The sequence below is a fragment of the Neoarius graeffei genome, chromosome 7, assembly GCF_027579695.1.
Source record: "Neoarius graeffei isolate fNeoGra1 chromosome 7, fNeoGra1.pri, whole genome shotgun sequence".
Classification (NCBI taxonomy): Eukaryota; Metazoa; Chordata; class Actinopteri; order Siluriformes; family Ariidae; genus Neoarius; species Neoarius graeffei.
Genome location: NC_083575.1, coordinates 80,239,702 through 80,266,679, shown reverse-complemented (window position 1 = coordinate 80,266,679; position 26,978 = coordinate 80,239,702). Strand labels below are relative to the sequence as shown.

Below are 26,978 nucleotides of genomic sequence, written 5' to 3'. Positions count from 1 at the left end.
ATGTTGGAAAATGCAAGGTCTTCCCTGAAAGAGACGTCGTCTGGATGGGAGCATATGTTGCTCTAGAACCTGGATATACCTTTCAGCATTGATGGTGTCTTTCCAGATGTGTAAGCTGCCCATGCCACACGCACTAATGCGACCCCATACCATCAGAGATGCAGGCTTCTGAACTGAGCGCTGATAACAACTTGGGTCGTCCTTCTCCTCTTTAGTCCGAATGACACGGCGTCCCTGATTTCCATAAAGAACTTCACATTTTGATTCGTCTGACCACAGAACAGTTTTCCACTTTGCCACAGTCCATTTTAAATGAGCCTTGGCCCAGAGAAGACGTCTGCGCTTCTGGATCATGTTTAGATACGGCTTCTTCTTTGAACTATAGAGTTTTAGCTGGCAACGGCGGATGGCACGGTGAATTGTGTTCACAGATAATGTTCTCTGGAAATATTCCTGAGCCCATTTTGTGATTTCCAATACAGAAGCATGCCTGTATGTGATGCAGTGCCGTCTAAGGGCCCGAAGAAATCTGAAATTTCAAAATGTCTCACTTTCGACATTTGATATGTTGTCTATGTTCTAGCGTGAATACAGTATCAGTTTTTGAGATATTGTAAATAAAAATGGAATACAATTTGTACTTTGTCCCAACTTTTTTGGAATCGGGGTTGTATATGCGTTCATGATTTGTATTCTCTAACCACACATTCAAAGTTCAGGTTCAGCCCAGTTCTGTTTATTTGTACTTGTAGAAACCCTCTCCGGTTTTCTTGCCCAGTTTGCCCTCAGACACTAGCTTGTTGAGAAGCGGACTTGGAGAAAACAGTGGGTTTTCTGGTTCCATCTCACTCCAACCTAAAAACAATGCGATCAAAATGAATTAAGACATGACAGTTAAGACACGATTAAGTTAAAGGATTAAATCAACAACTCAATCGTGTGAATCCTGACCGTCGATGATAAATTTGACTGTGTCCAATCCTACGTAGTCTAAAAGCTCAAAAGGACCCAAGGGATAACCGGCTCCGAGTTTCATGGCCAAGTCGATGTCCTCTTTGGAACCGTGACCTGAAGAGACAAAAATGAACGCAACCATTTTTAACTAATACTCACAGGTTTAAGTGTAAACTGGAACATGGGCAGCGGCAAGTGTACCTCGTTCATGTAGTCGCACAGCCTCCGTGAGGTAAGGGACGAGCAGCCGGTTTACAATAAAGCCTGGCGCGTCCTTACACAAGAACAACACTGCGTTAAAGAGTCATCACCGCTAGCAATACTTACAGCGTCTCTGATTTCAAACTGACTCCATACACAAAATGTCTGGATTCGCATGCAAGATATCCTCAGAGTACATTTATTTTCCTCAGAACTATGTTTCTCTCTCTCACACACTTTTTCTTTCTCCCACTCCCTCTCACTTTCCCTCTCTCTTGCTCACACACTGTCGCTTTCTCTCTCCCTCTTGCTTTCTCTTCCTTCCTCTCACCTACTCTTGCTCTCCCTCTCTCATACCTTCAGTCGCTTTCTCTCTCACACTTGCTCAGCCTCACATACACACAGTCTCACACTCTTGCGCTCACTCCCTCTGACTTTCTCTCTTGCTCTCCCACTTTCTCTCCCCCCTCACTTGCTTTCTCTTCCTTTCTCTCTCGCTCTTCCTCTCACACTGTCACTTTCTCTCTCACTTTCTCTTATACGCTCACACTTTCTCTTTCTCCGTCACCTTCTCTTCATCTCTCCCTTCCTCTCTTTCTTTCTCTTCGTTCCTCTCACTTTCTCTCTTGCTCTCGCACTCTACTTTCTCTCTCGCTTGCTTGCTTTCTCTTCCTTCCCCTCACTTTCTCTCTCGCTCTTCCTCTCGCACTGTCACTTCCCATCTCGCTCTCACACTCTTGTACTCTCACACTATCTCGCTCACACTTTCTCTGTCGCCTTCTCTTCATCTCTCCCTTTCTTTCTCTTCCTTCCTCTCACTTTCTCTCTTCCTCTCTCACTTTCTGTCGCTCTCACACTTTGTCGCCTTCTCTTCATCTCTCCCTTCCTTACTCTCACTTTCTCTCTCGCACTTCCTCACACTTTCTCTGTCGCTTTCTCACTTTCTCTTGTACGCTCACACTTTGTCGCCTTCTCTTCATCTCTCCCTTTCTCTCTTCCTTCCTCTCACCTTTCTCTCTTGCTTGCTTTCTCTTCCTTCCCCTCACTTTCTCTCTCTCGCTCTTCCTCTTGCACTTTGTCACTTCCTCTCTCGCTCTCACACTCTTGTACTCTCACACTATCCCGCTCACACTTTGTCGCCTTCTCTTCATCTCTCCCTTTCTTACTCTTCCTTCCTCTCACTTTCTCTCTCGCTCTTCCTCTCACACTTTGTCGCTTTCTCTCACTTTCTCTTGTACGCTCACACTTTCTTTGTCACCTTCTCTTCATCTCTCCCTTCCTTTCTCCCTTTCTTTCTCTTCCTTCCTCTCACTTTCTCTCTTCCTCTCACATTTTCTCTGTCGCTTTCTCTCTTGCTCTCACACACTTTCTCTGTCGCCTTCTCTTCATCTCTCCCTTCCTCTCACACTCTGCTTTCTCTTCCTTCCTCTCACTTTCTCTCTTCCTCTCGCTTCCTCTCTCGCTCTCACACTCTTGTACTCAAACTTTCTCGCTCACACTCTGTTGCCTTCTCTTCATCTCTCCCTTACTCTTCCTTCCTCTCACTTTCTCTCTCGCGCTTCCTCTCACACTTTCTCTGTTGCTTTCTCTCTCTCACTTTCTCTTGTATGCTCACACTTTGTCGCCTTCTCTTCATCTCTCCCTTTCTTTCTCTTCCTTCCTCTCACTTTCTCTCTTGCACTTTCTCTGTCGCTTCCTCTCTCGCTCTCACACTCTTGTACTCACACTTTCTCGCTCACACTCTGTCGCCTTCTCTTCATCTCTCCCTTTCTTACTCTTCCTTCCTCTCACTTTCTCTCACTTTCTCTTGTATGCTCACACTTTCTCTTTGTCGCCTTCTCTTCATCTCTCCCTTTCTTTCTCTTCCTTCCTCTCACTTTCTCTCTTGCTCTCGCACTCTCAACTTTCTCTCTCGCTTGCTTGCTTTCTCTTCCTTCCTCTCACTTTCTCTGTCGCTCTTCCTCTCGCATTTTGTCGCTTCCTCTCTCGCTCTCACACTATCTCGCTCACACTCTCTCTGTCGCCTTCTCTTCATCTCTCCCTTACTCTTCCTTCCTCTCATTTTCTCCCTCACTCTTCGTCGCTTTCTCTCTTGCTCTCACACTGTGACCTTCTCTTCATCTCTCCCTTCCTCCCTCTCTGTTGCTTTCTCATTCTCACACTTCTGTCGCTTTCTCTCCCCCCTTCCTCTAACTCTTTCTCTGTCGCTTTCTCTCGCTCGCTCACACTTTCTCCTTCCCTCCCAGTGGAAAAACCACAATATATTGCACCATATTAAACTGCTTCATAAATGTTGTTTTCAAACTTACTATGCATGACACTGGATGCTTTCCTAATGCTTTGCTGAACTCGAGGAGTGTGTTAAATGTTTCTTGGCTTGTTCCTTGAGCCTGGATGACCTAAAAGTAGAAAACACATTCAGTGAACTCGAAGAGTAAAGTTCTTTCACGCGTCCTACTCCTTCAGAGTTTCATGTCTAATCTAACATACTGCATGTTTCAGATAATCAGAGACCTGCACACGAATCAGTAAAGCCCGACTGTATGAAACCTCGTTTCTTTGAAATTAAGAGTTCCATGTTGTATGTAAACAGTGTGGCAAGTTTCAAATTTGTTTTCTCCTAAGAACAGAAAGTCCATGCATCTTAGCATTATGCAGACATTCCTGAAATTTCCAGTCCAATCTGTTCAGTTCAGATTGCTTTGTGAACGAGACGTGATACAGTGCTGGCAAAAAGACTGTCGAAAAGTCGCAACTGTTGATCAGTCAGGTTTACACTGGACAAACATGCAAGCCTGAGTCAGGCCTATTAATACCTGTTTACTAAGAACTGGTGTTGAAAGTGATGAGGGAGGGAGGGAGGAAGGAAGGAAAGGCGCTACGTTCACACTGCAAGGCTTAATGCTCAATTCCGATTTTTTTGTGAAATCCGATTTTTTGTGAGGTCGTTCACATTAAAAAATATATGCGACTTGTATGTGATCCTCAGTATGAACGAAAAGCGACCTAAAAGTGTTCCGCATGCGCATTGCAGGATACGACAACGTCACACGCAGTGAGCATGGCCAGTGTTTACGGAAGTAAAACCGCCCCGGTTGCGGTATGACCCATCCAATCTAGCTTGAATAGCTGCATCCCCCCAAATGGAAATCAGCTCCCTAACCTCTGCGTCCTTCCATTGAGAACATTCAGAACCTTCACAGTCCGAAGCGTCCCTCGCATTGATGTCATGCGCAGGGGCGCAGATACGTTTTTTGAACTGGGAGGGACAAAAAACTGGGGGGACAAAGCTGCCAGCAAACCAACCCCAACCCCGATATGCCTGTCAAACTTGTTGTTAGTAACCATAGCAACCAAGCTCAAGCTCGCAACCTGTGCAGTCTGCGCAGCTCAACCAACCGAATATCAGTCTTTGTTTTATGTGAGTTGTTGCAACTATGTATACACTGCTGTGCACCTCAATAAACCGAATGGTAATTAGTCTTTTGATTTTTCCGTGAGGTTTGCCTTATGCAAAGAAAGACAGCATAGACGTTTTTTCCTCCCTATAAGTGGGGGGGACCGAACGAGGTGAATTTAAATCGTCCCACCCAGATTTAAATTCACCTCGTTCGGTCCCCCCCACTTATAGGGAGGAAAAAACGTCTATGCTGTCTTTCTTTGCATAAGGCAAACCTCACGGAAAAATCAAAAGACTAATTACCATGTTGTTGTAACTTTTTTTGAGAGACCCGCCGCCTACTTCAGTGCAGAATAGTGACGTTTGTGGCTTGTTGATGACGTGTAAGTCGGATGAATGCGACCTGGCGGTTCAGACTGAAGTCGCATATGAAAAGAGCGGATAGGAATCGGAATTAGGACCACATATCCAAACGGCCTGGGTCGGATTTGAAAAAATCGGATCTGTGTCGTTCATATTGTCAATAAAAGATCGGATACAGGTCACATATGGGCGAAAAAATCGGATTTGAATCACTTCAGCCTGCAGTGTGAACGTAGCCAGGGAGAGAGAGAGAAAGAGAGGGAGGAAGGGAGGGAGGAAACCCCATCACCACCTGGGAATACTTGAAAGAAAAAGAAAAGAAAGCACAACTTTATTCATCTCACACTTGTGAAATTCCTCTCTGCATTTAACCCATCTGAAGCAGTGAAAAAACACACACACACACACACACACACACACACACACACACACACACACACACACACACACACAGCAGTGGGCAGCCATGCTAACAGCACCCGGGGAGCAGTTGGGAGTTCGGCGCCTCAGTCTAAGGCCGTCCCATATTAACCTAACCGCACGTCTTTGAACTGTGGGGGAAACCGGAGCACCCGTAGAACATGCAAACTCCACACAGAAAGGCCCTCGCCAGCCGCTGGGTTCAAACCCAGAACCTTCTTGCTGTAAGGTGCTAACCACTACACCACCGTGCCACCCTTGGTTTAGTTTCGCTGCCTAAAGCTGGATTAACACTTTTTTTTTTTTTTTTTGGTCCAGTTTTGCTGCCACAGGGACAAAACACACACACTGTGGATAATCAAAGGTTAATCTTTGCTCAGGAGTCGAGACAGTGGCCTTAGAACATATAATGTGACATTTTCACTGGCGGCTGATTTAGTACCGCTGTGACCAAAGGCAGGCGAAGACAAGGTTCTGGCAGTGTCGGAAAATTGACGAATTACACAAAACTCATGAGACAAACTACAAATATGGTAGAGGTGATGGAGAAACATAAATAAAGCGTGTGGGATTTAAAAGGAGAGCGGTATGTTGAGTTGTGGCAGCAGAGAGAATCCCTGTGTCGGAAATCACTCCCTATATAGTGAGTTTGTTATTTTGTAGTGCTGTCCAAATATATAGTGAGAACTATTGCACCCTATATAGTGCATTCAAAGTATCTCTCAATGCATCATGAAAAGTAGCGTACAACCGATGGTCAGTAACCAAGCAATATATCCCATCATGCACTGGCGGTGAACGGATGGAGGAAGAAACACATTATAAATGGATATTCAAGTACAATGAAAAAAATAGTAAGAGAATAGAAAATAAGCTAAAATAGAATAAGACAGATAAAATACAAGAATAAAAAGTTACAGTGCAGAGCAAGGAATTAATTAAAAGCCTCAAATTTGACTGAATAAAAGGCAGCGGCACAGAAGAAAGTATTCAGCCTTGATTCAAAAGCACTGAAAGATGCAGCGGACACAAAGTACTTTGTATTTATTAACATCGGAAATACGCTCAGTATAATACGCGTTTATTATTTTGAAAACCCACCAGCTGACTGATCTGGCACGTTTTAATTGTGAGACAGTAATGACGTAAATACCAGCGCGACGGAGTAGTGTCCGAAAGCGTTTTTTTTTTTCATTTTACCAGTGAGCTCACTATATAGTCCTCTATATAGTAAGCAGGGAGTAGTGAATGAGCGAGCAGAGTTTTTTCTAGAAAAATTTAGTATGAGGGCGCTCACCATGGCGAGGGAGCGAAGCGGGGGGGTGGGATGGTGCCAGTTGTCCGTCCCCCCGCCGTGCGAAGCCTTTGAAAAATTGAGGCTACAATGGGACATTCTGAGGCCATCTGAGAGGGAAATTGTAACAAATTGTCTGTCAACATTGAAAAAGAAAGAAGTAATCTTCTTCTGCCCCGGACAGTCTTTGGCTTTCTTCTGTTTCGTGCCGCGGGATGACATCTTTAAATGCCCAAGTGTCAACAAAAACAACTCACCAACTACTTCTGTCAAAATCTCCTGCGCCGGTGGGTGAAAGGTCATTCAGTCTCGAGAAATCTCGCTCTACAAGTCAGCTGACCTTGTATGTAACCCATGTCAAATCTCGCGAGAGCAGCTGCGACAAGTAAACAACTAAACAATATGGCGTCTCAGTCTGGAAAACGCCAATTTGGATTGTTTTTGCACCGTCTGGCGGTGTATCTACTATGATTGGAATATTTTTGCAGTAATTATAACGTATTTGGACTTCCGGTAATGGCGGGGTGCTGAGAGGCTGCGTAACACCAACCCTCCTGATAGAAAATCCTTGAAAAATTATATTTTTTACTCTAAACCGAACTTTCAGCGGTGATTTTGACAGATTTTGGGCCATGTCACAGACGAGGAGGAAAAAAACTGCTCAAAAACAGCAGAAACATGAAAAAGATACCGAAAGACTTTCAGAATCTGAACACGAGGAGATGGGGGATGAAGAGTGTGAGTCTGAACCCAGTGATAACTCCGCAACAAACCCCAGCACGTCGGATGTCATGAATGCAATTAAAGGGATGGAAAAGCGAATTGCAGATAAGATAGATGGAGTATTGGAAAGAGTGAAAGAAATAACCGAAAGAGTTGAAGAAGCTGAGGAACGTATTTCGGGTACGGAAGACGAGGTGAGCAAACTCAAAACTCGCATTAACACGTTGGAATCGCAGGTGGCATTACTGCTTGAGAAAATTGATGGGATGAACAACCACAGTCGTAGAAACAACCTGAGACTTGTAGGCTTTCCAGAAAAGGAAGAAGGAAGGGATGCGCTAAAATTCTTAGAAAGCTGGATCCCTTCAATCTTAGAGATGAAGGATACCACGCTAACACTGGAACGAGCACACCGAATAGGCCCACAACCTCAGGCGGAGAGTGACACCAACGCTACTCCGCCTACAGCCACTCCACCTCGACCAAGAACTCTGATCATGAAGTTCCTCAGCTATCGACAGAAAGAAGAGGTGCTGAGAGCAGCGAGGGATAAAGGGACACTAAAATATAAAGAGCACACAATCAGATTCTACCCTGACGTCACCGCGGAAACACACAAGAAACAGAGGGCTTACGATGGAGTGAGACAGAGATTACGACAGAAAGGAATCAAGACGCACCGTGTCGTCTTCCCAGCGAGACTGCTTCTCACCCACGAAGGAAAAACTGAACTGTATAATACTCCGGCAGAGGTGGAGCGCTACATGGAAAGCGTGGGTATCTGATGATAAGTGGTCCTTTGCAATTTAATACCATTTTCTTCTCTTTTAAATCAGCAGATGGAGTTTAAGGCAGGTCGGCTACAGATAGCCTGTAATATAATTTAATAGAGAGACTATACTTTGATCCATAACAGTTGTTAGGCAGTAAGTAGATTCTTTATTTTAACCTGCCTTCCTTTTCTTTTCTTTTTTTCCTAACTGCACCTGAAGGATAGCCCCTTAATTTTTCTGTTGTGTTTAAAGGGGGCTGAAAAGCGGACTTTTTTTTTTTCTTTTTACAAAGTGGACTTTGTTCTGAATAGGGATATGGGGTATTCTCAGCTTGAGCCAACCTATTTGGCCCCTTTTTCTGGTGTTTTTAAAGGGGGCTGAAAAGCTGACTTTTTTCTTTACAGAAAGGACTTTGTTCTGAACAAAGCTATGGGGGTATTCTCAGCTTGAGCCAAACTATCAAAAAAAATCTAAATAAGCTGGGAAATCTGAAAAGTTCATTTCTATCTGAAATATGAGTGGAAAACTAATAATTTCAAGGGTTGTGTTATAAGTAGTAGATCTAAGTAGAGAGAGCCAATCAGTAATTAGCTCCTCACGGATGTGTGGATCTAATAAACCCATACAGGAAGCGAACATGAAAGGGGGAGGGGGGATATATTGTGGAAGGATTTGGGAGAGGTTATTTGTAAGGTTCAGGTTCAGAATGTTAGTTTGTGTGATTGTTACTTTTATTTTATTATTGTGCATGTTTTTTGTTTTTATGTTTGGCTTCTCATTGGTATATCTATCTCATACTAAAGGAGTGTTTAGGGTGAGTGATGATGACAGATAAAAAGTAATGTATGAAAAGGAAAAGGTCAAATTCATAACTTGGAATTGTAGGGGAATGGGTAGCCTTAAAAAAATAAAACAAGTAATGGATAGAATCAAACTTCTGCAGGCAACTATAATATATTTGCAAGAAACGCATATGACAACTGGGGAAATAATTAAAATACAGAGGAGATGGCAGGGTCAGGTGTTTTCATGTTGTTACGCCTCCAATGCTAGAGGGGTAATGATACTGGTTCATAAGACCGTCCCTTTTCAAGTTGAAAAAATAACAAAAGATTCAGCAGGTAGGTTTATTATAGTTGAGGGATATTTATTTGGAGATAAAATCAATCTTATTAACGTGTATGGCCCAAATGATGATAGTCCTTCTTTTTTCAGCAACTTATTCCTCTCAATAGCGGCTTTAAGAGGACAGCATATTATGGCAGGAGACATAAACTGCACACTAGATCCAGGGAAAGATCGCTCAACTGGCTTGGATACAACACATGTTAAGTCTAGGAAACTTATAACTCAGTTTATGAAAGACTTGAACATGTTGGATGTGTGGCGATATTTCAACCCTAGCCTTTTAGTTTACTCATGTTATTCTGGGACACACAAAACATATTCACGCATTGATTACTTTCTGATATCAGCATCACTGCTCCCCAATATTACAGATTGCAAGTACCATACGGTGGTAATCTCTGACCATGCTGCTGTATCTCTAACCTATACAAATAAAAAGATGACCAACACTCCTCCTAAATGGAGATTGCAAGCAGGGTGGCTACAAGACCCTTCATTTAAGGAATTCTTGGGTAAACAAATAGACTTTTATTTTGAGACCAATACTTCTGAAACATCTGCTTGTGTGAGATGGGAAGCATTCAAAGCTTTTATTAGGGGTCAAATTATTGGATTTTGTAGCCATAAATCCAAACAATCTAGACAAGACATTAAACAGTTGGAGAAGCGTATCAGTGAATTAGAAAAAACAATATATCAAAACAGGGTAGCAAATAAAGATGAACACAATAAATTACTCCTTTTAAGAGCACAATATAATGAAAAGTCAGCAGCAAAAGCGGCAGCAAAAATCATGAAATTAAAACAGAATTACTACGAACAAGGAGATAAAGCAGGAAAATTACTTGCTTGGCAAATAAAAAAAATGCAAGAGCAAAGGGCTATCATTAAAATTGAAACTCCTTCAGAAAATATCACAGATCCATTAAAGATAAATGAAGCTTTTAGAGACTATTATAAAAACTTGTACAGTCCAGATATTTCTCCAAATAATGACTTACGAACGCAATTTTTAGAAGATCTTGAATTGCCTCAGATATTAGAGGAAGACCAGATGAATCTTGAAGAACAGATTACAATAGAAGAGATATCATTAGCTATTGATGCAATGACTACAGGAAAAACGCCAGGCCCAGATGGCCTTCCTATAGACATTTATAAAACATTTAAAGAAAAATTGATAAATCCTTTTCTAGATATGGTAGTAGAGGCCTTTGAATTGGGCATTCTTCCTGCATCAATGAGAAGGGCATTAATCACGCTATTACCAAAACCAGGTAAAAGTAATACAAAATGTGAAAACATGCGCCCAATAAGCCTTCTTAATTCAGACACTAAGATAATATGCAAAGTGTTAGCAAGAAGGCTGGAGACAATATTACCTAATCTAATAGGAGAGGATCAAAATGGCTTTATTCAACGCAGACAAGGGTTTCATAATGTAAGAAGGCTTCTTAACATTCTCCATAACCAGCGGAATGCGCAAGACACAGCTGTCTTGTCACTGGATGCAGAAAAGGCCTTTGACTGCGTACTGTGGCCCTATTTATTTGAAACATTGGTTAAATTTGGTTTTGGAGAAAATTTTTGTAAATGGGTTAAAATTCTTTGTAATGACCTTGTAGCTGAGGTACTGACGAACAATGTAGTATCAAATCCGTTCAATATATTGAGGGGTTGTCAGCAGGGATCACCTCTCTCTCCACTCCTTTTTGTCATTTCAATAGAGCCCTTTGCAATTGCAGTCAGAAAGCATGCAGGCATTTCTGGAATTAACGTTGATCAGATGGAACATAAAATTGCCCTGTTTGCCGATGATGTCCTCCTTTTTCTTACAAATCTTAGCCATTCTATACCAGCTCTTGTAGAACTTATAGGAACTTTTGGGAAGATCTCAGGATACAAAGTAAATCATTCAAAAAGTATGTTAATGGTACTGGATGATGAAGATAGAATGCAATTTCAGAATAATCCAATGACTTTTCAGTTAACTGATAGCTTTACATATCTGGGAATACGAATTGTACCAAAACTAGAGGATATAATCACTGTAAATTATGAACCACTGTTTGAAAATATTTCTAATTCCATTGATAGATGGACGTTACTACCCATAACCTTAATTGGTCGCATAAATGTTCTAAAAATGAACATCTTGCCCAAACTACTATACATATTTCAAAATATTCCACTACCACCCCCAAAACACCTTTTTATGAGACTAAATAAGCTGTTCACTAACTTCATCTGGAACAGCAGGCGTCCAAGACTCCGCCTTTCACTCTTATACTTGCCTTTTGATAGAGGGGGGCTCATGTGCCCCAATGTGCTATGGTATTATTGGGCTGCCCAGCTTAGAACTATGATGTTTTACTTTTCTTCAGAAGGCACCCCGTCATGGGTCAATATGGAATCAGCTGAAGTCACACATGGTCTACCTCTAAATATGTACATATATTCAGCCAATCTCAAATATCATAGGAAACACTGCTCTAACCCTATTTTGCTTAATATGATTAATGTATGGTACATGGTGAAGAAATATCTTGGTATTTCTAATGATCTCTCTTGCTTTAGCCCCATTTGGGGCAATACAGATTTCAAACCAGGAAGATTGGACGCAGGCTTTAAAAGCTGGGCTGATAAAGGGATAAGGGCCATACATAATTTGTACTCTTCAAACAAACTCATGTCCTTTGAAGAAATTGTTAATAAATTTAATATACCTAAAAATCACTTCTTTAAATACTTACAAATAAGAAATTTTATATTTGTAGCTCAAAATAATACTTTAGACATGCCAACAATAAACAACCTAGAGAAAGAAATGTTAAGTGATTGTTATGCGAGAGGCTTAATTTCACATTTATACAGAATTATGATAGCAGGGTCACAAGAATCGTCAATTACTAAATTAGAAGCCTGGAAAAAGGACCTAAAAGAAGATTTGTGCACAGCAGACTGGACAGAGGCATGTAAGGAAGCTCAAACTCAAACAATAAGTGTAAGATTGAAACTACTACAATATAAGTGGTTGATGCGGACTTACATAACTCCATCTATTCTACACAAGTACAATGACGATATACCTGATACTTGTACAAAATGCAACAAATTTAAAGGTGATTTCTATCATTGTATATGGGAATGTGAACACATAATGTCATTCTGGGAGGGGCTGAGAGATATGATAAATAAGATAACAGGTATAAATTTAACATTATCAGCAAAAGTGTTTGTCATGCACTTATATCCTCTCGAAGTGACATTGGGAAGAAGGGAATATATTTTTCTTGACATGTGTTTGTTACAAGCAAAACGTTTAATTGCTTTATTCTGGAAAAGAATTCAAGCACCAAATGTGAATGATTGGTTGAAAGAAATGGCAAATAATATGGTCATGGAGAAAATAACATATATAGTGAAAGGTAAAGGCAGTAAATTTGAGGAGATATGGTACCCATTTTTAGCCTTTCTGGAAAAAGATGGAGGCAATGGAACACCAGATGTGAATAATACAGACACCAATTGAGAAGCTTTTTTTATTTTTTTTTTTTTATTTTTTAATTTTAATTTTAATTTATTTTATTATTATTATATATTTTTGTATTTATTTTTAATAATGTATGTATTAACGAGGTTTTTAATTAGTTATTATTTGTTTTCGGTTTAGTTCTTTCTGTCATTTGAATTTGGTTTATGTTAAACTTTAAAGGTTTTTTTTTGTATTGTCTTATATATTGTCTTTGTTCAAATGTAAGTATACCAATGTTAAAACTCAATAAAAATATTTGGAAAAAAAATTATAACGTATTTGATGAACAGACACATTGTCACGTGGTGTTGCTGGGGTGTTTTCACGGAGAAAAGATCGTTTTGAGAAAGATTGCATGTTGTGCTGTAGCATATAAGTGCATGGCCTAAGTGTGACTTGGGGTTCAATCTGCATTTCGGTAAGGGGGCGCATGCCGAGAGTATTGCCGCTTTTCCACTACAAACGCGGCTGAGCCGTGCTGAGTTGGGCTGAGTCGAGCTGAGCGGGGCTATTGAAGTTGCATTTCGACTACAACCGCGCTGAACCGTGCTGGCTGGAAGTGGGTGGACACATTGGGTGGAGTTAGCGAAAGTGGGTGGACGTCACGTGATGTCGTTAAGCGGCGCAAACAGTGACATCAGTGATCTTTTAAGCGGTAGTCTCACAACCCAGATAGTAAACAATAAACATGGAGGACATGGAGTCGTTAGTGTTGCTGGTCTTGGTGCTGTGGCTTGTTGTCACCGACAACACCAACAGATGCTGGCAAGAGCGTATAGATGAGGCGAGGCGCATAAGGTTTCAGAAATTCTCGTAATTCTTCTTCTTCTGGGTTTGCGGTGTTTACAGATCCCAGCGTGCTCGCGGGGCGTGTGTGGGCGTGTGAGGACACTCCTCCTCACCAATCAGTGCACAGGGGAGTGTCTGCTCACGCCCCCAGCCTCACTCAGCTCGGTTTGGCTCGCTTCAGCCCCACTCCAAAACCGTGCGAGTTTTGGGTGCTGAGTAGGGCTGAAGCGAGCCGAGTCGTGCTGTTCTTTGGTAGTCGAAACGCGAGCCGTGTCGGGCTGAAGTGAGCTGAAGCGAGCTGAAGTGAGCTGAAAAAGGGTAGTGGAAAAGGGCCATAAGAGGGCGCAGCGACCCTGTTCCCCAGTTTAGACAAAAGCCTGAGTGAGTGATTTCAGACACAGCAAATGTCTCTATAATGTCTCATTAGCAGACATGTAACAATATATCATGATGATAAATCGTGATATAAATGACAAACTGAATCACTGAAAAAAAATTAATTGTGATGATAATCAGGCTGCGTAATCTCTTTTTCTGAGCTGAAATTGCATTGTTTAGACAGCAGACAGCACAACGTACAATAGTGGGAATGCACATGGCTTCAACCGAGGAGGAAGTAACACAGCTCTAATGCTGCAAAACCACACACAAACAGATCTAAAATGGGAAAGAGCTGTTGTGTGATTGATTGTACAAGCAGATTTAACAGGAAATCAGAGCTCTCTTTTTTACTGCTGAAAGCTAAAGAAAAGAGTAGAAAAGGAGGAAGTTGTTTTCCGTTTAATCCTGACTACAGCCTTCGCAAACATTCATAAAAAGGTTTATGAAGAAAAGGCCCATTTGTTAAGGTTTTTCATTTTGAACAAAATGAATATTTTAGTTAATCGGCTATTATATTTTTCTCCAACTTTGTTTTTTACTCTACCCACAAATGTGGGTAAATAATTGTTGGATTATTAAGAAAATTAATATTTTTTTAAATATATAAATTTAAAACAAGGAATATTTGACAGTTATTACACAAAATCGAGTCGTACATGAGCTGATAGCCGACGAGGCACGTAGCACCGAGTCAGCTATAAACCATGTATGACAAGATTGAGTGGAATAACTGTTTTATTCTTTCCACATTCACTGGATTTTGAAAAACTAAGCATTTTTATTTTTTGCAAATGCGATAAATAAAAACCTTTATACAAAACGTCCGAGAAAATAAATTTCCGCTTAGTATGTAAACAAACCGGCGAAATGACAGGAGCAATTTGTGAAAAATGCAATAATAATTCTTGATGAAAATTAAAAGATACGTTCTTAACATCAAATACTTGCCATACCGTATTTTGTTGCTTTTTGTTTTTCAGGGTTTTGTTTTTGAGTAGAGTTTTTATTTCATCCTCAGTTGGTTCAGCAATTCGCTCCACCATTTTGTTTTTCTCTACTCACGGTATACGAGCTGATATCCTAGTAGTAGAGTAGCCAATCAGAGTGCGTGATTGCTCATATCCAGTGAATGTGGATAGAATAATAACCCTTTCGCCACTGTGCAAGTTTTTCCAGAAGGGGTTTCCCCGAGTCCAGTGTGACCAGAATAGCAGGCTGCAGTGTCGAAAGGGTTAAAGTTGATAAAGAATAGGAAAATAAAAATGGTGCACCTTTTTGATAAATTTTCTTGATTTAATTTTTTTAAAAATATAATGGGAAAATTGAATCATGAACCCAGTACCTTGAATTGAATCGTTACATGCCTACTCATCACATTACAGTGCATCACGACAGGACAAAACACTACAGGATGCAACACGGAAAAACACAAAGGATGAATTACAGCTTCCAGGTACGCAAACACTCTGTTCATGGAGTTTATTTACCTTTATGACACACAAACTGTTTTATGCAGCACACATTTGCTGCATCGCTATACACCTGGGTGTGGCAGCTCACAGGAGTTAACGTTATCATATAATCTGATGAAGAACACGTTATTGTGTCGTCTATTATAGAATTCTATAAAGACTTCATTGTGATCGTCTTGTATGATGTGACAAGTAATAATCATAAAAGGTTGCTGGAATCGCACTGTGTAAAGACCGCTCAAGTCAGGTTTGCAAAATGGTAGGGACTAGGTTAATCTGTTGGTCATTTTTTATTCATGTTATATTCCTGTGGTGCAGAAAAAAAGCCCTGCTTTACGGATGCATGGCGTGTCATCGTGCAGGAACGTCTGCAAAACAGCGAGTGAATGTTGTGTGCATTTAAACACGAGACGTACCGTTTCCACTGTGCTCTCACCATAAAAATGAACCTGGTACAGCGCTCCAGTATATATAAAACCACAGTTTTATAGTATCACTAGACATAACCATTTCTCAGCAGCACTAAAGTGCAAACAGGAAGTTCCCCAGTTCAAGCCCCAGCGCTGCCAAGCTGCCACTGTTCGGCTCTTAAGCAAGGCCTTTAAATCATATACACTCCAAGGAAGCTGTATCAGAGCTGATGCTATGCTCTGGCCCAAATTCCAAACAAGCTGGGGCTATGCGAAGTCAAGAATTTCACGGTGCTGTAACGAGTGTGTATATGGGTCTGTCTCAGAAACTGGGTACTGTGGGGGTACCCCACTAAATATACTCTCAGTCAATAAACTATACGGTTTTGAATGGTGATGTTGGTTTTAATTTGAAATAAAATGATGAAAGAAATAATACAGATAAAACAATCTTTGATGTGAATACTCTATTCAGAATTTGGCGAAAATTCTGCAAATTTGTGGAAAAATGGCGGCTTGATCTGGGACACGATAAATGGTTGACTCCATCGCGTTCCCTTAAAAAGGTTGTAGTCCACTGAAAAGTCTACAGTTATCACTAATTGTATTTTAAGTTGTAACTTTATACACCTAAGGATTGGTGCACTCACAGAATAATCATAACCGTAATAAAACAGCATGCAAAATATTTCATCACCGTCGTAATTCCATTTTCCGCAAACCCAAAACCAATACGATCGTGTGTTTTGATCTAAACGGAAAGCCTCAGGGTCAAGGTCACTACCTCACCAAAAGTAGTAACTTAAAATCACTACACCATATAAAAATTTAGTTAGAAATCTGCGATTTTGTTTTTTAAAACGAAAGCTGAAAGTTAGGTATAGAATATGTTACAGAATATGTTACAATGGTAGCTGGTCTTGTATGAATTTCTGAGCTATAAAATGAGTTGCGGTCTATTTTTTACCGTAGCGTGTTATTTGTGTGCGGGGAAGGACACACATTAACAGTTTGCATGTGTAGAATGGAATTTTCCACTCCAACAGTTAGAAGTTGATCGTGCTTCCATTTGCGGTCTTTCTGTTACGCGAGTGATCTGTTCGGACGTTATCACTGAAAAGGTGAGTTGACAGTTTTATTTTGTTTTAGTTTTGCAGTATAAGGCAATAGAATGTTTCTTTTTCATCTTACTTTCATATTTCGTAGTGTTTGCATATTTTTGGCCAATATTTTGTAACCATGGTCAATTTAGATCGAACTTTTGGATAGAATCTACGGCCAGTCATTTTGCCCCGCCCCCGCCTCGCGCTCCGTCCGGTGTGGTAGTGATGTCCCGTTGCTCGCGCGCCGCAGCAGAGACCCGCGCGACCTTCAGCCGGTACAGTTGCTGTTCTTTTACCACTGCCGTTATTCTCATCTTTCCGGTGTGTTCTTGATTTTTCCATTGTGTCCTATTTCGCCATATCAAATACCCAAACTGTATCATATTATTCATATTTAAGTGAATAATCAATTCAGTCATCATAACTTGGCATTTTTAACCCAAGCAATCAAAAAGAGGAAATTTATTCAATATTTCACTCATCTGTGAAGGAGGGGCTTTAATTCTTCATGATGGAGTTATTTTATATGTAAATCGATTTGACAAAAGCATTTGAATTGTAATCAAACAAATTGCACAGTGGAGGCCAGATAAGGCAAGATACTATCTTTATTCTTATTAAACATGAAAAAAGAAACATTATATAAAGAAGAAACAAGCCTTTATTTGTTAAGTTGAACCAATAAATGTTTTACTCCTGTATGTATGCGGGACAGAGTGCAAGCTGAATTGCTGATGTGAACCTCAGATCACCTTTGTCACTTGCCTGCATAAGGTAGACATGTCTGATTCTGGGTACAGTATTGGTATAAATAAATATAGAGGCGATTACAGGAAAACACGTGTGCTGATTGGTTGAGAAACTCAGACTATTCCTCAACAAGAAGACACGGTCATGACTATCCCCCGCCACAAGTATTTCATGAAAACCTCAACACTTACGACCTTATAAGCCCATTGCTTTAATATTGACTTATGTCGTAAGTGCTACGACACCTTCATAAAACGCTACCCAGTTTTTTTTTCAGTAGTATGAGCACGCAAAGTTTCATTGATGTAGATTATGTAGTTTCTGAGAAAACTTGTCCTCATTGAGTCTACTTGTACAAAGTCCAATAATGAAAATCAAGGGCCATAACTCTGAAAACAAGTGTTGCCAGGCAAAACAAACCTCCCCCAGTAGCACTTATGATGAATATGAAGGAAGAAAAAAAATACCCTATGAGTACATGCGGCTACTGCTTATAAATAAAATTGTTTTCTGATCCCATGTCCATACAGTAATTATAGCATATATATTTACTCTATGAGGCAGTAGCCACAAAAATGAAGCATAATCCAAAAATGAACAATTTAAAAATTACAGAAGTAAAATATAGCAAGTGTCTGTACTTTATATTATTCTACTCTTACCTCTTACAGTTTTCGAAACTGAAACCTCCGAACCGAGGCTGACACACACACACACGCTGTCGCCATGACCCAAACTCTTATTTCCCGGAAATGGCTCGGCGCTAGAGCTCAGTGGAACACACTTTCCCTCTGTAATAGGGCCATCCTTAAAAAAAAAATCTGTTTCCTGTCCACCGGGTGAGCAAAAAAAATTCAGTCGGGAGGGAGAGATTTTTTATTATTATTTTTTTTAATATATGGATGGATAAGAAATCGCAATGCTGTGTTTGCTTTTTCTTTCAGTACTTTTTTATTACAAAAGCAGACACATTTAATAAAATGACAGTTTAATCAACTGAAACTTGTACAAAAACTTTAAGTTAGCATTTTAAATGCTGACTGCAACATTTGCAAAACTTTTACAAAGGTACTTAAAATGTCCGACACACGGACTTTTTGTAGTTCTAAATCGAGCGTTAGGCCTAGTTCGGATGAAATTACACTATTAAAATGATCACTGAATGATTTGTTTTTCTGAATCTTTACTATTTTGTTGTTTGCTAGAATACCATTTTGCAATTTCACACTTAAGCAAAATTTAAAACTCCGGATCTGCTTCCTTCACGGTGGCTGCCATTTTTTTGTGCCGCACGGCGCATGCGCAGAGCTGATTCAGTTCAGAGTGCGCGCGCACTCGGCGGAGGCAGTAGTGTGTCGGAGGGAACAGAAGCAGAGATGACGCTTATTTTGTCTCCGGTAAACCAGTCTTCTATCGTTCAATTACGTGCTGGCATCAAAAGACACCGTTGGTTGTAAATGAACCCAAACTGAGTGGTTGGAGTGTATTTTCATACACAAATGGAGAAATGTTCGCTGAGTGTGTAATTGTGTCGCCCCACTGCAGACCGTTGTCGTTGTTAATTCATAGCATGCTCAGCTGCGTGAATGTGTCATGCACCGAAAATAAGAGATTTACAAGCCAGGAACGCCTCATGATGCAATACGCAAGAAAAGAAAGATGATTTACTGCCATTTTACTTTGTATTTGAGTAAAGTGAATAAATAAATGGTCTGTGGAAAATACATTTAATCCTGGGAACTGCGTGCACAGGAGTTTATTTTGTGTTTACTCCCCCCCGGCTGGCTACTTATTTGTCATGGCTGGCTAGTATGAGCCTTAGTGGAAAGCCCTGGGAATGCGGAAATGTCAAGTTCCATTTTAGATTTACGAACCCGAAAAAAAATGTCGAAAAACCGGCGTTAAAAAAAAAAAACTTCAACCGCACAAACGGCACTCACCCGGCCGGTGGACCGGAAACAGAACATTTAATAATGGCCTAAGCATAAACATGTCTGAAAGCGATTTCTTTAGTCCATTTATTTCGAATGGTGAACCGAATTGTATACACTTATCGGCCATTTTAATCAGAACACGTGTATGTGCATGCGCAGTGCGCAATTGTTACATTCTTATAGCATGACGTAGTGGTTAGCGCCTCTATACGAGGCAGTAGCCACAACAAAAACGGTTTTGACCTTTTTGGTGACCGGATAACATTCAAAATGTTGGAGATTCTACTTGAGACCAATGCCCATCCATCCTGAAAGCTTCATGAAGATTGATCCAGCCGTTTTCCCGTAATATTGTGAAAAAAAAAAAAAAAACCCGATTGAAAACAATACCTCGCCCCCTGGTGGACTCCGTCCCGGGGACATAATAATAATTAATCATAAAAGATTTTCAAACTCAACTTAGATCATGAATAGTAATATTAGCACGCAAAGTTTCATTGATGTAGCTTATGTAGTTTCCGAGAAAACTTGTCCAGATTGAAACGGATGGGCAGACTCCATTCCTGTATCCCCCAGCGCACTTCGTGGCGGGGGAGAATAATAATAATAATAATATCTCAAGAAAGCGGCACGGTGGTGTAGTGCTTAGCGCTGTCGTCTCACAGCAAGAAGGTCCGGGTTCAAGCCCCGTGGCCGGCGAGGGCCTTTCTGTGTGGAGTTTGCATGTTCTCCCCGTGTCCGCGTGGGTTTCCTCCGGGTGCTCCGGTTTCCCCCACAGTCCAAAGACATGCAGGTTAGGTTAACTGGTGACTCTAAATTGACCGTAGGTGTGAATGGTTGTCTGTGTCTATGTGTCAGCCCTGTGATGACCTGGCGACTTGTCCAGGGTGAACCCCGCCTTTCGCTCGTAGTCAGCTGGGATAGGCTCCAGCTTGCCTGCGACCCTGTAGAACAGGATAAAGCGGCTAGAGATAATGAGATGAGAGATCTCGAGCGACTCAGCAAAATAGCAGCCAACTGCTTCGTCACTGTAAGTGAGGAACAATTACAAGTTCTGAAAGAAAATGCTGTTCCTAAAAAGCACTAAAGATGCTCCGAAGTTTGGTCTAAAACTATTCAAAGGTGGACTGTTTCACAGTCAGGGTACTAAAGTGGATTATATGGAATGGATCAACTACAATAAGTACTTGTGAAGAAGTGAGGATTAGCTCTGCATGAAGAACTGATACCATCCCACTTGCAAATTAGCCATTCGTTTGAATACATGCACATGCCAGCCTGACATACTATTAACTAACCCCATTTTTTATGTTTCCACCTTATTTGGTCAAGTTTGAAGAGGTTGCCAATCCAAATATTAAGTGATCTTACAGCCCCTGAATTACTGGGTTTCACGTGAAGTCACGTCCGCCTCATGAGATATTCAAAACTTTAGCTGGTGGTCTACCAAAGCTCAGCTGACAAAGCGTTTGTACGGAGAAGGCACATTGCTCGCATGAAAAATGCCTTACGCTTGCGTTGTTTTAGGTTGTTCGAATCGATCAAACCGTGAAACTGATAAAAGTTTCTTCAGGGATCCCCATGAACTAATAAAAAAGGGTGAACGAACACAGGATTTCACAAAAAGACGTCGAGAAAGGTGGCTTTTGAACCTCTCACTGAAATCGAAGAGAGCCGAGTTGAAGCACGCTCGAGTTTGCAGTGATCACTTAGTGAAAGGTTTGTATTTCCCTCTCAGCTATGTCCTTAGTGTTTTCCAAGTACTTTTCTTGCCATGTGTCGTTATTTTATGGTACTTTTTTTTTAGTCACGAAGTGCTAAAGTCCCCAGCTGTTTCTTTGTTTCCTCCTCACAAAGTCCATATGCATGAAGGTCGCAACAAAATTCTTCCCCAGCCATACAGTTACAATGCGCCGTGATCACTTCTCCGTCCTGTTTAACTAAGGTCCAGGTCTTTAAAGGGGTTTCTGATGATCTTTGTGAATGATTTACCTGAGAGATAAGAGCCAACACAAGTGAGAATCAAGCAAACTGTTGTTTGTTTATACTGCAACTTGCAGCGCTTCATTGTAAAGACGTGAACGAAAAGCTTAAAAGAGACGGGCAAAAACAATACAGGATTCATTCGGCAGCGACTTGATCCCGAGGTCCTTTACCCAGCCACATACAAAAAAGTTGTAAGCCTCCATACTCTTCCACGCTTTCATCTGTTTTGCGGTGTAGAAGGACGTCTGCAACACCAGATAGTTCGAGATGTCGGGGAACTCGACTGAAGGGTAGTTTTCGAGATCGTATGACAAATCCTTCTTTCCCAGACTGTAAGGGTCGATTCCATTGCACACAGCAATCTTCTGAATATATCTAAAGCGAGCAGTGGCTTCTAGATTACGAGCAAAACTCTGATAAATTATCACTAGTTGTTTGCACTACGGCAGCCGTTGAGACCACCAGCTGCTTCGCTTCCAGTAAAACCGCTAAGAAAAGTCATGTGACTGAAACCCAGCAACAGTTTAGTTGGAGCCTCATTTCATACTTGAAGAATTCTTGCCAACAAAGTTGACCACAAATGGGTACTGATAGGATAACAAGGGTATATTTATTTAATAAGGTAACTTGTCTGTCAAAAATGTCCTTTTCCGGTAAAGTTAAAATAAAAATAAAAAAATAAAAAAAAGGTTCTTAGACAAGTAGCTTATGATTCTGAAAGTCCAGGTCCATATACGTACTGGCATATAAGGTTATAGACTCAGCTTCTTAAAATGAGCTACAATGGTTACCAACAAACAAAAACAATGCAATGTTTGTCTGTCAAAAATGGTGCTCTGTGGAAAAAGAACTACACTACCGTTCAAAAGTTTGGGGTCACTTTGAAATGTCCTTATTTTTGAAAGAAAAGCACTGTTCTTTTCAATGAAGATCACTTTAAACTAATCAGAAATCCACTCTATACATTGCTAATGTGGTAAATGACTATTCTAGCTGCAAATGTCTGGTTTTTGGTGCAATATCTCCATAGGTGTATAGAGGCCCATTTCCAGCAACTCTCACTCCAGTGTTCTAATGGTACAATGTGTTTGCTCATTGCCTCAGAAGGCTAATGGATGATTAGAAAACCCTTGTACAATCATGTTAGCACAGCTGAAAACAGTTGAGCTCTTTAGAGAAGCTATAAAACTGACCTTCCTTTGAGCAGATTGAGTTTCTGGAGCATCACATTTGTGGGGTCGATTAAATGCTCAAAATGGCCAGAAAAATGTCTTGACTATATTTTCTATTCATTTTACAACTTATGGTGGTAAATAAAAGTGTGACACTTCATGGAAAACACAAAATTGTCTGGGTGATCCCAAACTTTTGAACAGTAGTGTATGCTCTCACCATTATCCAGGTAACACCACAGTAAGTGCTGTTTGTATTCTAGCTACAAATTCTTGCCACCAACAGCATTCAGCAGAAAATAAATTTCCATCAATACGTGTTGACTGCTCGCCAAAAAATTAAACTTGATTTAGTGACACAAACTTGTGTACCCTGACTGTGAAACACCCCAGGTAAGCTGGAATTGAGATTCATTTTATCGATTTTAAAACAAAGTGTTTTGTGTGACAAGTCTGCGCCGTGCCCTTATTACATTTGCATGCTGCTTTTGAAGTTTGAAATAAATGATTTTTTAATACAAATTTTTTTTTTAATAAATCACCTGTGTATTTATACTAAAACAATTATCTGCCTCAGGCTCAATGAATATTGTTGAATAATAACCTCGACTTTCCGTGTCTGAAACCACTCACTCGTTCACTACTCCCTATACAGGGAATTACTATGAACACTTTCAGACACTAATCGGTCGCACAATTAAAACGTGTCAGATCAGTCAGCTGGTTGGTTTTCAAAATAAATCCCTGCATGTATTTTTGTGATAAATCCGTATTATACTGAGCGTATTTCCCACATTAATAAATACAAAGTACTTTGTGTCTGCTGCATCTTTCAGTGCTTTTAAATCAAGGCTGAATACTTTCTTCTTTGCCGCTGCCTTTTATTCAATCAAATTTGAGGCTTTTGATTTGATTTCTTTCAGGCGTGACCGCAATGCATGATGGGATATATTGCTTGGTTAGTGACCATCTTTGTACACTACTTTTCATGATGCATTGTGGGATACTTTGAGTGCACTATATAGGACAGGGGTGGGCAATTATTTTTTCCATGGGGCCACATGAGACACAAAATTTTGTGGAGGGCCGGACCAAAAGGCTGAACTAAATTCTGCATAATATTAATTGTATTTCTTTATATAAAGCAGTAAATAACATTGTTTTTACAAGCTGCGAAGACTGGTAAGAGTATGGAAAAAACGAGGTTGCCTTACAAAAAAAAAAAAAAAGTCATTTATTCAATCAAATTTCCCAAAACAATGGTTAACAAAATGTGAACGTTTGTACCTTTTTTTTTTCAGTCACATTCACCCCAAAACACAATAAAGACATCACAATATTGTCTTTCTACTCCAAATATCAAACAAGATACATCATATTATAATAATGATGCCTACATTTGTAGTCTAATCACCTCATTTGGTGTTTTTCAGTTTTTTATTTGTTCAGTGAGAGAAATCTAGTCTCTGTTGGTCTTTAACGAGTGCATCAGAGTCAGGTTGAATGTCTGAGGTGGAGATGTGAAGCACAGCTGACAGATGATCATTGGTGAGAGAGGATCTATACCTGGATTTGTTATTTGTTAAACTTCATCGCTGAAAGCGTCGATTCGGTGTAGGAATCAGATCTACAGATCGGCTCGGGCTCCGGCGCCTGCTGGTGACGTCACACTATGTGATTGGCTGGACCGTTTGAAGGATGACGGACAAGTTTGTGGTTGGTCTGGACAAATTACGGAAGTAGTTATCGCGGGATTAGGTTTCGTGGGATTTCATGTCATGTTCATGTCACGCGCATTGCGTTTTTGTTGAACACAACTTCAAAATAAAAGCAATGCACATTCAGTCCATGCATGAGGTAAAATTAGAAAATACGTTTATTTTGTAATTTCTAATTAACCTTACGCGGGCCGGTCAGAATGAACCAAAGGGCTGGATGTGGCCCGCGGGCCGGAAAATGCCCAGGTCTGATATAGGATGTAATAATTCTCACTATACATTCAGACAGCACTACAAAATGACAACCTCACTATTGCCTCGGTCACAACCGGCCGTACGTGCTCCTACGGCCGGTCTACGTGCAAAAAACGCAAGAAATGCACGGAGGGCGCGCGTGAAACGCACGGAGGGCGCGCATGTGACGTGCTGATTTTCAAGCCGTAGACTGGCCACAGAGGTTCTTTGTCATATCAAACAAACTCTACGGGCACTTACATTTTTTTCAGGTTGCAAAACAAACTTACGGCCAACGTGCGTCTTTCTCCACGAACAAAAAAAAAAAAAAACACGCAGCGATTTGGGAAATGCCAAAAATCGCACGGCCAAAAAAAAATCGTACGTCCGGTTGTGACCTAGGCTTATATAGTGAGTATACATAAAGAGCAATGTTCTTTTTGGAGAGCAGTGGCTTTCTCCTTGCAACCCTGCCATGCACACCATTGTTGTTCAGTGTTCTCCTGATGGTGGACTCATGAACATTAACATTAGCCAATGTGAGAGAGGCCTTCAGTTGCTTAGAAGTTACCCTGGGGTCCTTTGTAACCTCGCTGACTATTACACGCCTTGCTCTTGGAGTGACCTTTGTTGGTCGACCACTCCTGGGGAGGGTAACAATGGTCTTGCATTTCCTTCATTTGTACACAATCTGTCTGACTGTGGATTGGTGGAGTCCAAACTCTTTAGAGATGGTTTTGTAACCTTTTCCAGCCTGATGAGCATCAACAACGCTTTTTCTGAGGTCCTCAGAAATCTCCTTTGTTCGTGCCATGATACACTTCCACAAACATGTTGTGAAGATCAGACTTTGATAGATCCCTGTTCTTTAAATAAAACAGGGTGCCCACTCACACCTGATTGTCATCCCATTGATTGAAAACACCTGACTCTAATTTCACCTTCAAATTAACTGCTAATCCTAGAGGTTCACATACTTTTGCCACTCACAGGTATGTAATATCAGCTCATTTTCCTCAATAAATAAATGACCAAGTATAATATTTTTGTCTCATTTGTTTAACTGGGTTCTCTTTATCTACTTTTAGGACTCGTGTGAAAATCTGATGTTGTTTTAGGTCATATTTATGCAGAAATATAGAAAATTCTAAAGGGTTCACAAACTTTCAAGCACCACTGTATATAATGTATATAAACAGCATAATTAAATGAACATACCTCCACAAGCTTCATCAGAGGGACAGGGTTGAAGAAATGGAGCCCTCCAAACCGGTCTAGGCGAGTTGTGGAGACGGCGATGTCTGCAATAGGAATGGACGACGTGTTGCTGGCAAAGATGGTGTGTCTGATGGGGAACACAAGCACATGTCCAATAAGTTAAAATTACGAACATAAGAGAAGGGTAAGGTAGGAGATCAGGATTTGAATTCATCATCAGGGACTGAAGCTCTCACTGCGGTGCCACTTTATCCAGTGCAGAGAAGAGATCCTGCTTCACTTTGAGGTTCTCTACGATGGCCTCCACCACCAAATCGGTGCCCTTCACCACTGATGCAGCGTCTGTGCTTGTGGAAATGTTCCTCAGCACCTTCTGAACAAACTCCTCTCCAGCCTGTAGAGAAAAGACACAGAATAGACCGATTCGTCTGCACAGTTCAATGCTTCACGTGATTTTTGTCTCAAAACAGAAGATTTGAGCTGTTAATGGCAGCTCAGATTGAAAACTGACCTCGGGTTTGTCTGCAAACTTCTTCTTCACTACTCTCTTCAGGCTGCCCTCGATACCTTTGGTGGATTTCTTCAGGATGTCCTCGGACATGTCCACCAGCACTACTGAATGTCCGGTCGCTGCCGCAACCTGGATGAAGACAACAAACAGGATATTTTGGATATTTAGTTAAAGTACACATGAATATTAGTGCTGTCAAAAATGTCACGTTATTAACGCGTTGACTTGACTCAATTTTAACGGCGATAATTTTTTTATCGCGAGATTAACGCTCTGTGACATGACGCCACGCCCCGCACAGCCAGAGTCCTCTGCCCTCCCCCGAAGAGCCACGGTGCTCGGCTTAGGTTTCGTTTTCCCATCGGCGGCTCCAGCCCCACTTTGCAGTGGCTGTGACAAGACATGTTATGCTCTGCAATAAAAAAAAAAAAAAAAACACAACATTGGTACAACCAGTGTTCGAACTATGCCGATATTTTCGGGGGGTCCCTTTATTCCCTTGGGGGTGC

At 40.9% G+C, this 26,978-nt stretch overlaps 1 protein-coding gene across 2 annotated transcripts in view; it reads right to left on the bottom strand.

Annotated features, from left to right (window-relative positions):
* Window positions 1-720: 720 nt before the first annotated feature.
* hadh (hydroxyacyl-CoA dehydrogenase) overlaps window positions 721-26,978 on the bottom strand; it is a 39,504-nt gene continuing 13,246 nt past the window's right edge. For both annotated transcript variants that reach the window (XM_060926476.1, XM_060926474.1), the window contains exons 2-8: window positions 26,470-26,598; window positions 26,195-26,352; window positions 25,959-26,085; window positions 3,465-3,554; window positions 1,156-1,228; window positions 952-1,068; window positions 721-855 (exon numbers count right to left, since the gene is read on the bottom strand). In XM_060926476.1, coding sequence (XP_060782459.1) covers window positions 737-855; window positions 952-1,068; window positions 1,156-1,228; window positions 3,465-3,554; window positions 25,959-26,085; window positions 26,195-26,352; window positions 26,470-26,559 — 774 coding nt within the window. In that variant the 5' untranslated portion in view covers window positions 26,560-26,598 and the 3' untranslated portion in view covers window positions 721-736. The remainder of the gene's footprint in view (window positions 856-951; window positions 1,069-1,155; window positions 1,229-3,464; window positions 3,555-25,958; window positions 26,086-26,194; window positions 26,353-26,469; window positions 26,599-26,978) is intronic.